The sequence below is a fragment of the Mytilus edulis genome, chromosome 9 (genome assembly GCF_963676685.1).
Source record: "Mytilus edulis chromosome 9, xbMytEdul2.2, whole genome shotgun sequence".
Taxonomy (NCBI): Eukaryota; Metazoa; Mollusca; class Bivalvia; order Mytilida; family Mytilidae; genus Mytilus; species Mytilus edulis.
Window position 1 is genome coordinate 16,434,298 of NC_092352.1, and position 14,683 is coordinate 16,448,980.

Here is a 14,683-nt window from a genome sequence, read left to right on the forward strand (position 1 = left end):
TTTCATAAAACAAATGCAGAAATTCTGTGTGAATGTCAAATAATATTCACGGTTCCAATTTTTATGCACCAGATGTTCATTTGCACAATCAATGTCTCTTCAGTGATGCTTGAGTCCAAAATATTTGAAAATCCAAAGCTTATTAAAAAGATGAAAACTACAAAAAAAGTATAGCCGAAGTTGGGCAAGGAATCAGAATTTTGCATAAAGGAAATACATTTCTTAATTCACAATAATTTCTATAAAATTGGTACATGTACCATTAATTGGGTGTGTGACCATTAGAACATGTTTGAATGTGTAGGAACACAAAATTTAGTGAATATCTTCACATGTAGTGAAATCAAACAAAACATACTGATTATAATAAAAGGTTATTTCTAGGATAAGGGTGTTGTGAAAAAAGAAGTATCCTTATCCAAGGACTAAATATTCATATTGAGATATCATAAAGGTTCCAAATTTCTGAGTCACTTCTGTCATTAACTTATAGTAACTCAGAAAAAGATTTTTAAATTAACTATTCTTTGATGTCCATGTAGATGCTCTCAAAGTCAATTGGAAAATGAATTGTCTTGTAGTATCCTGTGAATTAAAGTTCCAACAGGCCATACAATTGACGTAAGCAGAATTTTAAAATAAGGTTTTGGAAATCTTCTGTTTATGGAAAAAGCAGAAACTTGGTTATTAAACCACCATTTATCATGGATATATATGGATGCATACTTAACTGTACACTCTTGTTCTGCAAAGCTCAGAATACAATTAATAAACTTACAAACAATGTGAAGCTGTTATAGAAATTTAACACACTGTTACAACAATATTCTTCATTCGTACGTTTGTTAGACTATTAGTATTGACTAACAGAACATGCTTGAAATCTCACCACTTTCAGCTATTGCAAATTTCCCTGTAGTATAATTATAACAATTTGCTAGTAATAACAAAAATATTTTTAAATAACTCAAAATGAATGACAAAATATATAGTGTTTTGCCATCAGTGACATTATGTGAATGACACTTAGTACAGTGAAACCTGGCTAAACTGAATCCTGCATTTTAACCGAAAACCTGTACAATGTATATATACCAAACATGTTCTTAAGCACCACCATATCACATTGTATGCGTTGTGAACCTTATAAAACCAAACATTGGCCAAAACCAAACAAAATCTTAAGTCCTGAAGAGGTTTGGTTTAAACAGGTTTCACTGTAACAACAAATTAGTGACAATCAATCTAGTAGACTTATATATGTGTCCCCATGCCTCTCACCAGTTCTTAACAAAGCCTGTGTCCCTGTTTAAAATAGAAAGTGCTACTGTTTAAATACTTATTCCAATTGTGGTAGAATTTTTTGATCTTTTTTAGCAATTGTGGTGCTGCTATCAAAATATCAAAAGAAAATCTAAAGAAAAAATGCATAACCCTAAAATGAAAAAATGTTGAGTGAATGAGCGAAATTCAACACCTTGTCTAAAAATGAATATCAAGTTTGATCATTCCATATGATTTCGGAATATTTTGCACTTACTGAGCATATTCATTTTTAAAGGGAGCTTACATATACATGAAAGTTTGTTTATTTATTTCTTCTATGAGTTATAAAAGTTTTCAACTACAAAACAGAAGTCTGAAATATAACTTACAATGTATTATATAAACATGGATAAAAGAGTATTACAACATCCAATATCTGATAAAATAAAAAGCTAAGCCTCTTTTGCAAACAAAGCAAGAAAGTATTGCATTATGAACATTAGCTTTCAGTAAAATAATCAAAACCTTTCCTCCATATTTTCAAATAAATAAAAAACATGCATACATCATTTCAAGTACAACAAAATAAATTTCTTTAGCTGCTTATAACCAATTTTAAAACCATTTTAATAGTGAAGCTTAGTACCAAGACACTCACATACACTGTGCTGTTTGTTAGTAACGAATATTAAATTAAAAAAAATAAAAATAACAGGAATAAAACAAACCTTGATGCACAGTGTTTATGTTTATGTTTATGTAGGGAAGTTATATTAACAAGTTAAATTTGTTAACTTATCAATTTAAAAAAAAAAACTTTGATTTCAACAATCTCTGTGAAATTGAATTTTCTTTATACCTTTGTATTTTTTCTATTCATTTGTTTGGTTTTTTTTGTTGTTGATATAGAAATATTGAAAATTGTTATACAAAATACTCATGTTAAGCTATAATTTTTTCTTGGTTCTTAGCAGATTTATATATATTTAAATTGCCAGAAGTTGCATAAGCATGCAAAAAGCTAAAATCCAAAATTACCAGAATAAAAAAAATAAAAAACCACTTATACCATGTACATTTTTTTCAAAAAAGCTTTTCATGTTTACTTAACAAAAGATAGTACAACATTAATAGAATTTCACAATACTGAATCTTATTGTTTGAAAACAATTAGCCACTTTGGCCCTACACCACATTTATTATAAATAAATAATAAAACGTTTAAAGAAAAAGGATAAAAGAACATAATAAATAAATGATGACAAAAGACAACATGAAATGTTAACAAACCTATAACAGCTGTTGCTCCTTTCTTGAATAAAGCCACTGATAGAAAATAAAATCAAAGAATTATCTCCCTTTATAACTTGGAACTTAATAAGAATGAAATTGATGTTTTGCTTTTTTGTTATTTTTTTAATCAAGCAGGCAGCAACCCATTTAGTGTTTGTGAAGTGTTTATAAAAATCACTTTGGTTATTAACATGATGGTAATTGAACAATGAATTAAAAAAAACTTCAAAGATCAAGCATTATACAAAAACTTCAACATGGCACAACTAAACAGGATTGAAAAATAACAAATTATTCCCTCTCCATAATTTGAATATACCAAATATAAAATGATGTCTGGTGAACTGTCGTTTTATATCCTAACAGCACTCAAAGCATACTATTACTGTAATAGTAGTTTAAAAGAATACATGTACTAGTATACATGAACTTCAACTTCTCATACATACACTTTTTTTTTATTTTTTAATTAAAAAAAATGATTTTGTTGAGAGGCACAAGTGATGAGATTCGAGAAAGGTGTTAAAGAGTTACCCATGCTATTTTATTTGATCATAGAAAGTTTCCCTGGTAATCGTAAAATTCAAAATAGGTTTTAATTGGGCTGAGGTTACCAATTAGATATAAACACCATGCAAACAAATCTTAATTTCAGAGACAGTTACATGATAACCTTTGTTTATTGAAAGTTAAAGGTTTGGCGAAAACTCTGATATGATTGGATGTAAGCCAAGATGTACCAAAACTGTTCATGCTATATGCCACACATATTACCAAATGACATTGAGCACCTATGTCCTCCCAATAATAGCTGTGCTACAACTAAAAATTGGTTTCCTTATTACTCGATCGTGATCTGTTGTTTCAATTTAAATGTATACCATGTCATTTGGTAGATCTAAAGCTTATCATAATAACCAACAAAGCAAAACATCAAACACAAACCATCTATAAATAGCATTGAAATAATAATCTATATTCTTATCAATTAACAGCATCTATAACTAACCATAGACAAATCAATGTCACTGAATCTATGAAAAATTTCTTTATCTATACACAACATTGAACATTCAATTCAGCAATTCTTTTTATACTAAAAACAAAATCGCTCGATTCTTACCATTTTGACTGTATATTTCCGCATGAAGATGTTTTAATTTGTAATATTGTTTCTATGTGTGCAAAACAGTTTAACTGAATCAACATATTCTAGCTTGAAAACTAATGAAAATATATACACTTTATAGGGTAGAAACAGAAAAATGGGGAGGGTTCAGTATCTTTAGACCTGAATTTAATCCAATCCTTTTAATTGCCTGTATGAATCTTAATATCCTATGTGTTTTATTTCTCAATGTATTTGTTGTTTTTCCAATGTAAAAGATATTAAGGATAGCTTTGCATCCTCACAAAACCAATTTAACCCCACAACATCCCTTTGGGCTTTTCTCAAAGTCAGGAATTTTATGAGATGTGTTTTTGGTACTTATAGAGATTTTGTTTTAAGGTAATTTCTGCTTTCTCCATCATTTGTCTTACACTTAGTCAAAACAAAGCTTGCAGTGGTATGTGACCATTGTTAAAAACCTTAAGGTGAAGTCTGTTGATCTATATTTGTTTTTTATGTGTATAGGTTGCTCATCTTATGTTTTCCCCACATCTCTATTCATATCTATTATTAAGATATTTTAACTAAGCTATATTTCTTCTTCAACAGTACAGGTAATTTTATAGAACTGAATGATACATGATTGATAAAACTTACATGGTCTGCACCGACATTTTTTGATAGCCCTAGCTTCTTTCAGGGCTCCATGACAGGCTTGACAATAATAAAAGGCTCTGAAATAATAAACATAGAAGAGTGCATCAAAAGGCAAAATATTGAACAAAAGATTTTGTTTCAATTTAGTAAAGTTATGAACTTAACTAGAGGCTCTTAACCCTTAGACTGCTACGCGCGACTATTGTTGTTCCGATAAAACAGTCCGCTACTGCTACGCGCGACTATAGTCGTTTTCCGTAACTCGTTTGTTTACACAGTTACCATGGAATGGGCGGAGTCAATATTCATGAGATTGCGGCAGTTTCGACTTGTATGGATTCTGATTGGTTAAAAATCTGTGTTCTTTCGAATGTCTCTTGACTTTAAATCAGGTATAAGCAATAAAACCGAAAGTGAAAATTTTTGATGAAAAAAGTGACAAAATGGCGGATATTTGGAGAAATGGCCAACACGTTCAGAAGTATTTCAATGATAACGATTTAACAGAGGCGGCCGATAAAAAGGATTCGGACGAGAACAGAAGATATAATAGATGGAAATAGAAATATTTTATCAAAACTGCGAACAGAAGACTTTTAAAGCGAGAACCACCGGGATTCCCAGACCTTGTCCAAAATGGATGACATGAAACAGGATTTGCGATGTTTATCATTTCGCCTTTCAAATGTGAATCAATATTGACTGACATCGATAGATCCGAACTTTAAGTTTGTCAAGATTATTTATTGATGAAAGCTATAACAATGAACTTGTCGTATAAATATATTTGTACATGGAAGTAAAAGTCGGCGCAGTGAAAGTCGGAGGAAAATACCGGAAAATATTTGTATCAAAAAGGCTGTTTTTTCTAGAAGAAACTTTTTTTTTTGATAACCACAATGGAACTAGTTCTTAAAAGAGATTTTTATATATTGGTTCAATTCTGAAGTCATGGATAGTTTTACATTGATGGATTCGTTAATAAAACAGGAACAAAATAAGTTACCTTTGTTTACCTCTATTTGCACCTGTACAGGTAAAAAATGACCAGAGACTCACACAAAAATAAAATAAATAAAAAATACAGAATCTAACAATACTTTTTTATATAACTTTTATTGATGAATATTCAATATTTACAAAGATACAGCAATTGTAAGTGAACATGATTATTTCATCAGTGATTAAAATTTTATTCAGCAATACACAAAAGTACAATAGAAATGAATGCAGCAGTCTAAGGGTTAAGAGCCTGTGTTGCTCACCTTGGTCTATGGGCATATCAGAAACGAAAAAAAAATTAAAAAATTAAAAAAAATTATGAAAATTGTTTATAATTGACTATAAAGGACAATAACTCCCTAAGGGGTCAACTGACCAATTTGATCATGTTGACTTATTTGTAGGTCTTACTTTGCTGTACATTATTGCTGTTTACAGTTTATCTGTATCTATAGTAATATTCAAGATAATAACCAAAAGCTGCAAAATTTTCTGAAAATTACCTATTCTGGGGCAGCAACCCAACAACGGGATGCCTGATTAGTCTGAAATTTTCAGGGCAGATAGACTTTGACCTAACGAACAAATTAATCTCGTCAGATTTGCTTTAAATGCTTTGGTTTCTGAGATTTTAGCCAAAAACTGCATTTTACCCTATGTACTATTTTTAGCCATGTCGGCCATCTTGGTTCGCAGGCAGGGTCATCTGACACGTTTTTAAAACTACATACCCTAATGATAATTGTGGACCAGTTTGGTTAAATTTGTCTCAGTAGTTTCAGAGGAGAAGATTTTTGTACAAGATAACAAAAAGTTACAAAAATTGACTATAAAGGGCAATTACTCCTTAAGGGGTCAACTGACCATTTTGGTCATGAAGACTTATTTGTAGATCTTACTTTGCTGAACATTATTGCTGTTTACAGTTTACCTCTATCTATAATAATATTCAAGATAATAACCAAAAACGGCAAAATTTCCTTAAGATTACCAATTCTGGGGCAGCACCCAACAAAGGGTTGTACGATTAATCAAAAAATTTCAGGGCAGATAGATTTTGACCTGATAAACAATTATGCTTCCGTCAGATTTGCTCTAAATGCTTTGGTTTCAGAGATATAAGCCAAAAACTGCATTTTACCCCATGTTCTATTTTTAGCCATGGCGGCCATCTTGGTTGGTTGGCTTGGTCAACGGACACATTTTTTAAACTAGGTACCCCAATGAAAATTTGGCCCGGTAGTTTCAGAGGAGAAGATTTTTGTAAAAGTTAACGATGGATGACGCCGGACGACGCCGGACGCCAAGTGATGAGAAAAGCTCCCTTGGCCCTTCGGGCCAGGTGAGCTAAAAATGTATATCAATGTCAACATGTATAGCTCTTTATCTCTGTGAGTAATTTAGTAATAAGATATAGACATATAGATGAGGATAAATATTATTACATGTATTATCAGGAAAGTTAAGACAACAGCTAGACACGGTAAACAGTACAACATAAATTAGTATCAATGCCAGTACATTGAATAAACTGTACAGAAATATTCTACCTCCTAACATTTACCTTCATACTGACACTAATTTATTTTTGAAAGGTCTTCTAGAAGTAGTATCAATACAGATTATAAACACATGTCTTGAAATCCTTATTTAAGAATTGAATGCTGCTTTTTGTAAATTTATTGGGGTGTAAAAGCGTTGACCGAAGTACATTTTGTATGAAGCGCGGAAGCGCTTCATACTAAAAATGTGCGCACGGTCAACGCTTTTACAACCCTATAAAGTTACAAAAAGAAGCATTCAATACTTATAATTACATTTTTTTTAGCTAGAATCATGAAAACACGATTTTATCAAGTTTTCATTTAATTTACCTGTGCACTTTATTGTGGGACCTCGTGTCATCATGAATGATAAATGTTATTGTCTAATACAATTGTTTCAGGAATAGCACGAGATGTGCAGTTGGCCAATCAGAATAACGTATTATAATGAAACATACATCTAATGTAATTATATAGAAATGAATAAATCTTTTTTTTTCCTTCTAATTCTAAGTCAATTTAAACTTTCTCCAAATTGTCTTGTTTTTTTCTCATATTCAACCTGTGGTTTGTGTTCCTATTCCTTATTGGTCGAACTTCAATTATAATTTATTTTTCTAATTTGCTATAGTGACATTGCAAAAGCTTACCATTCCTGAAGCAATCTCAAGGAAAGAATACTATTCCAAAATTGTTCTTTGCTTCAATTTACAAAACTATACCTTTTAACTTCTTCAGCAGATTCAGCAATGAAAAATCCTTGTGTAGCATTTTCTATTTTGATCTTGGATCCAGGATTGATAGCTAGAGTGCTCTCCCTTCCATCTTCTGTACGTACTTCAATAGCCAGTAATAGTAATTCTAATTTGGAAAAACATAATCTAAAAATAGAAAACAAAAGATTGTGCAGCAAACTCAGACAGAGCATTTATTTAAAACAAAGTTGAGCTTTTGATGTTTATTTCAGTTATTTTTTTGTTGCCAGGTTGCAGTTTCAATGACATTTATATGAAAGTTTTATTCATAGACAATTAAGATCTAGGATCCTCCCTCAAATTCTGTAACAAAAGTTGGGGAATTTTTATATTTTAATCAATTCAAAACATAATGTGATTTTGATCAAGACCTGATGGCTTTTAAATCAAAGATTTTTTTTGTTACTTTAGTTTAGAGAATTCTTCAGTTCTACAATGTGATTAGGACTTTTTAAGCATGTTCTGAATTTCAAGGACATGAAAACTTTGTATAATCACTTTAATCTAAAGCAGCATGATTTTCCCTTTTAAATGGTTTTACACTAGTCATTTTGGATGGCCCTATACAGTTTGGTGTGAGCCAAGGCTCTGTGTTGAAGACTGTACTTTGACTTATAATGGTTTATTTTTACTGACTATGACTTGGCTGGAGAGTTGTCTCATATGCACTCATACCACATCTTCTTAAATCTGTAAACAAGCTTTAATGTAATACTTACTCAGCTGCTTCTGGGAATGTCATACCATTAAAGGAACTAGATAAATATTCAGTATACATCTCCATAGCTGTTCCTCTCAAATAGTCTTTCTGCCAATCAGGTAACTCCATATTCTACAAAAAATAAAAATAGTAGATACAACTTTCATGGTCAGTTTGGTAATGTTATGTAATTAAAACACACTTTTTATGTCATCCTCCTATTCCTTCCCCACAAAAATCTTTTTATGATGTTCATATTCCTTTTAACTTATAAAGTAGGTACAGTTGTATATAATAAAGAACATTTTCACCTATATTTCCTGATTTAAGCAATTTCAAATCAAATCTTCTTTATTTTAGGAAACTGCAAGCGTTTGGGTTATGGGATTGACCATTGTTCATTATAAAAACAAAGGTAAGCCTGCTACTAATCCTGATTCTCATTATTCACTTGCTAATGTCTAATATTTTTTTCCCCTTGAAGTCAAAGATAATTTCAAAGGGGCAAAGTTGCAAAACAAGTGTATTAGTTAATGCTTTTTGTGTTTGTTTGGTTTTTTTTTGTTTGGGTGAGGTAAATGTTTTTGAGACCCTGCTTTTTCCTATTGACTTTGAAAGTTAACAGGATTAATGCATTAGAGATGCCTTATAAAAAATGAAGGTCACCTTCAAAATATCAAACAAATTGTATGGTTGTCACTCTACTGTCACTTTGGTGGCCACCTATAAAACTGAACAAATAAATGAACAAAAAAATGGACATTATGACCTAGTCATAACAGCCTGTAACAGTACAAAAGAACCATTCAAAGAAAATCCACCTAAAAAATCAACTTTTTAAATTTGATTAATGTTATACATTCATGCTTTGATAAAAAGTTATATGATATCTCTTATCATTTTTTACTAAAATATTGGAATTGTTATATCATTAAAATGATGCATTAGTCATTAGATTTTCCATTACTTTCACTGCTGAAATATCAAAATCAACATAAAATCTAACATATATTCAGGACCATATTCATATTATTTTATTGATATGTGCTTAAAGTAATTAGATCTACTTGCTTTAATGAAAACCTAAATAACATACATAATGTGTGGATCAATAAACTGAATAACTGCTACAAAAAGTGTATCAATTTTATATTAAAATTTAAGTTCTCTCTACTGGAAAATCCATGCAACTTTTTGAGCATTATGCAATTTGAAAAAAAATCCTAATTAAGTCTGAGATGTAAATTTTTAATGGTAATAGCTAGTCAATTTAGGTAATAAGCTTTTGCATCTGCTAAATCTACTCAGAATTTATTCAAATTGAAAGTAGCCTTTTAAAATATTTATTCATTATACACATTGATGCAGTGTAACATGTTGGTTTATTTGATTTTGCTGATAACACAAATATTATCTTGTTTATCATAGAATTTAACTGTATATTTAACTGCAACAAATTCACACAAAACATTATTTACTTTCCATACAGTGCAGTAAACAGATATGTGGGCTATACACCAATAAAATAGCAACCATATGACACAAAGAAACAAACAAAGACATTTGGTCTTCAACAATAGAATGTATCTATAGAAGATGTCAAGCTCTTAATCAAGAAAATTTATGAAATACGTTTTCTGTCCATCAAAAGATTGATGTTGAGGTCAGATCTTTGATAGTCAGAATGCTGAGTTCATTCTCAATTTAGCTGAATATTTGACCTATGATGTGGAGACTTGCCTATCATTGAAAAATTTATGTTAACCCTTTCATGTCTCTTTGTGTTTTTGGGGTGCTGTTCATTAAAATTTCCCAAAGCTTCCATTATTTCATATTTAATCCATACCATGGCTTTTATCTATCAATATATATTTAAAATAAATTCCTTTATAAATCAAATAATTCTGTAATAAGTTATCAGAGTAAAGGCAACACAAATAAATTAAGCCCATGCCATCTGATTTATTGACATCCTACAATTTCTACAAGATCTCTTATTTGAAACTTTAAATATCATTATGTACCACATAAAACCCATATAAGATGCATATTAAAGGACAAAAATGAGGAGGTTTTAATTTCATCAAGATCAGTTTTTGTATGTTGGAAGATTACATGCTTTTATCCTTTACTACTCCATATTTTTTCATCTAATTTTTCACGATTATAAAAATAAAAATGTGTCCAAAGTACACGGATGCCCCATTTGCACTATCATTTTCTATGTTCAATGGACCCTGAAAATGTGAAAAAATCTCTAATTTGGATTAAAATTAGAAAGATCATTTCATAGGGAACATGTGTATTAAGTTTTATGTAGATTGGACGTCAACCTCATCAAAAACTACCTTGACCAAAAACTTTAACCTGAAGCTGGACAGACGGACGGAATAATGGACGGATGTACAGATCAGAAAACATAACGCCCAATAAATAGGACATAAAAATTAAGAACAAGGATGGAAAGACGAATGTATGATAAAGTCAACATTCCCAAACACAAAGAATTGTGGTTTAAGAGTGTTCATATAGTATCAAAGAAACTTGTGAGATCTAAATGGTTCATTTAATCATTTGAAATATTTCTTGTGCGATGGTATCGCAGTTCAATTTGATTTTTTCCTAATTTTAATTCCAAGACTGTTAAATTAAATACACAGCACACATGTTAAACTCTCCTATGAATAAATATATACTTACAGTTTTATCAGACCTCATAGTGAAGAGGTTTGCCATTAAAGTAGAGAATCCAGGAGCCAAACAACTTTGAGCTATAAATCCTAGCTTGAGTTCAGCCACACATACAGCATCATCTCCTCTCTTCCAATCCCAGCTAGGAATATTCAGTAAATAAGCCTTTAATAGAAAGTATTGTGAGTAGAGAAATAATTGTAAACCTTAACAAGTAGTTCTGTTATGAAAATGACCAGGTTCCTACTTTTGCTATGGGAAACTGTAGAACTCATTTTGGTAAAAACAGATGTGCAGTGGCACATTAGACTGAAAAATTACTAGACATTTTATCAAAAGCCAATCACATGTTTTAGGAAACCTGCAAACAGATGATTGTTTCCCCATATAAAAGATACTTGGAATTTCAACCTTCTGCATAGTATAAAAATACATATTATCTCATGGTTGTGTCCCAGTTATTTTTTCCCACAAGAATTGATATTTCCTGTATCACACTGACTGAGATGTGATATGAAGAAGTGATACAGAAATGGGTTAATAAGGTAAGCCTGTCCTTCACATCTGCATTGTGATTCAAATTTGGGACATTTCCTTTCACTAACAGTTAGATATCAAAGTTCACAATGTTCAGTTTTTCTACCGTGACAAAAAACAACTGTAACAACAGTTGCAAATGTAAAAAGACAATATTGATGCAGTGAATTATTATATCTTTACAATTGAGTTGCTCACTGAGAATTTGTATGGTGCAACCAATCCTCTTGTCATTTGGACTATCTGTCATTCTGTTCAGAAAAACATGTTAAATCTGCTTGTGTGTTCAACTGTTATAGTTGAACTTGGGATTTAACATTTATCTTTTATCTGTTTTGTTTTTAAGTATAAACACGGTGACGGGCCTTCTCTTTTCACTAAATAACATGTAATTGATGTAGCTGTGTCTTTTTTGCACTGTTACAATACTTTTTCATTATTTAATCCTATGATACATAAGTAATTATCAAAGGTGTTGTTTTCACGCCAAAAGTTCATTACTATTTGTTTGCCTTGAGAAGTTGAGTGTATATTCTTATGAATAAAATATTAGAATCCTGATAGATAGTAACTCATTATTAAAATGAAAGTGATAAGTCTGTATACTATTGATCAGACTTAACAATTAGCCACACAGCGACCAAAAAGGCAATTTTCTATGTATATCTAATTAAATCTACAAAAATATTTTTAATAATGTTTAAAAACCAATAGAAACGCTGAAACAAAATCAATGTTTTACTAAATTAAATGAACATTGGAGATATTGTGTATGTCAGGTAGTTTGGTCCAAAAACCAAATCTGTTATACAAGTACCTAGTCCTAAATATGTTCTAATCTGTTATACAAGTACCTAGTCCTAAATATGTTCTAATCTGTTATACAAGTACCTAGTCCTAAATATGTTCTAATCTGTTATACAAGTACCTAGTCCTAAATATGTTCTAATCTGTTATACAAGTACCTAGTCCTAAATATGTTCTAATCTGTTATACAAGTACCTAGTCCTAAATATGTTCTAATCTGTTATACAAGTACCTATAGTCCTAAATATGTTCTAATCTGTTATACAAGTACCTATAGTCCTAAATATGTTCTAATCTGTTATACAAGTACCTAGTCCTAAATATGTTCTAATCTGTTATACAAGTACCTAGTCCTAAATATGTTCTAATCTGTTATACAAGTACCTAGTCCTAAATATGTTCTAATCTGTTATACAAGTACCTAGTCCTAAATATGTTCTAATCTGTTATACAAGTACCTAGTCCTAAATATGTTCTAATCTGTTATACAAGTACCTAGTCCTAAATATGTTCTAATCTGTTATACAAGTACCTAGTCCTAAATATGTTCTAATCTGTTATACAAGTACCTAGTCCTAAATATGTTCTAATCTGTTATACAAGTACCTAGTCCTAAATATGTTCTAATCTGTTATACAAGTACCTAGTCCTAAATATGTTCTTGTTGTCATAAGTCATCAATATTTGTTTCATAAATATAATGTGAATAAAATTTTTATTAAATGTATGAAGTCCGTACTATGACCTATAATGTTGTTTTTTTGGCAAATTGTGACTTGGATGGAGAGTTGTTTCATTGGCACTCATACCACATCTTCTTCTTATATATATATATGATTTTTCTATACCTTATTATGATACTGCATCAACTGTACAATAACTTTGATATCAGCATGGAAGTTTTTGATAGATATGACCCTCATTATGTTAGCAGCATCCTCCTGGTCTGGGTCAGTACAGTATTTATTAGCTAGAACTAAACAGGCATCAGCCGACTGGATCTGTATCATAAAACAATATATAACATTTTTTTTCATTGTCCCTTTTTCATGGAACGTTGACATATTCCCTCTTTTCATTCTCAATTTTATTGGAAAATATATAGATAAACTGATTATCAATGCATTTATTTATATAAAGTTGAGGACTCAGCTCTGCTACATTTCATCACAGGGGTGTCGCCTAATGCAGATTGTAGGAGAGAATTTCCCTTAAGTTAAATGAAAAATTAACAATCTAATTATTTTTAAGGAAAAAGCAATTCAATATTTCTTTCTATCTAAATATTGAAAAAAAATCATGCAAATGGAAAAGGTTATAATGAGTAATATAATGACGTCTAAGATCAATGGTAGACTAGAGGAATTAGGCCTGTGTATTCTGAGACTGAAGAGTCCTTTACATATTATGATTACTGGCTAGACAACTAACACTCAATGACTATGTTTTAATATATTAAATAGAATTTCACTAGGCAAATAGCACTTTTAATTTTGTATATCAATATAAAGTTTTATTAACCTTTACTCGCTCTAGATCATTGGCATCCATCACTGTTCCCTGGAAAAACTCTACTTGTGTGAAGTGTCTCTTTAATAAACCTTCTAATTCTAGATCTGGCAACATTCTGTAAACAAATTATATTAGAATTTGATTGAGCAATTATCATCAGTGTCTATAGTGTTAACATACACCCACAGAACTCTTTAAAACATGTAATAAGTTAAACTCTGTTTATTCTTTGTGTTTTTCTTTGATGTTTGATTTTTTTTTCTCCAAATGATGCATATAAACATATGAAAATTTATATTTTGTTGAACATCTAAATTTGTGGTTTACCTTTACCCACTTAACCACGAAATTTGGTGTCCCACAAATAATAATGAATCCATAGTATGGAACCTAAATTTAAAGCAATATTTCATCAGATACCAAAGCCAGATCAAATCAAACTGTTTCACATATAGGAAGGTGTCAGTTATTTGAAGCCTTCTTTACATTTTGTCCTAACGCTTTTGATACGTTTCCCTTGAACCATTGTAACCAGATGTAACTAGACAGCATTGAGATGGGAGCTATCTCTGTGGGCCCCGCTGTTAAAACTTGTATCTTTACCATAAGACATGGGGTTGTCAACTGAAACTAAAGTATTTGACCTTGACCTTTGACCTAAGAAGTTGTACAAAAAAAATATGACACCACCTTTGGTGTTGGCTAAAATACATGTCAAGTATAAAGTATGAAATGATAATGGTTCTCTAGATATAGAGTAGACACAATTTGTTATGGAAGACAGACAGACTGATCATATAGTATAGGG

The 14,683-nt window shown here is 30.7% G+C and overlaps 1 protein-coding gene across 24 annotated transcripts in view; it reads right to left on the reverse strand.

Moving 5' to 3' along the window:
* LOC139487707 (calcium-activated potassium channel slowpoke-like) overlaps positions 1-14,683 on the reverse strand; it is an 82,455-nt gene that overhangs the window by 33,907 nt on the left and 33,865 nt on the right. For 15 of the 24 annotated variants that reach the window (XM_071272715.1, XM_071272712.1, XM_071272708.1 and 12 more), the window contains exons 9-15: positions 13,885-13,990; positions 13,212-13,364; positions 11,029-11,184; positions 8,348-8,460; positions 7,596-7,754; positions 4,328-4,404; positions 2,557-2,592 (exon numbers count right to left, since the gene is read on the reverse strand). In XM_071272715.1, coding sequence (XP_071128816.1) covers positions 2,557-2,592; positions 4,328-4,404; positions 7,596-7,754; positions 8,348-8,460; positions 11,029-11,184; positions 13,212-13,364; positions 13,885-13,990 — 800 coding nt within the window. Of the gene's footprint in view, positions 1-889; positions 914-1,281; positions 1,306-2,556; positions 2,593-3,333; positions 3,382-4,327; positions 4,405-7,595; positions 7,755-8,347; positions 8,461-11,028; positions 11,185-13,211; positions 13,365-13,884; positions 13,991-14,683 lie in introns of all 24 variants that reach the window. The other 9 variants (XM_071272699.1, XM_071272714.1, XM_071272710.1 and 6 more) reach the window with 4 other exon arrangements.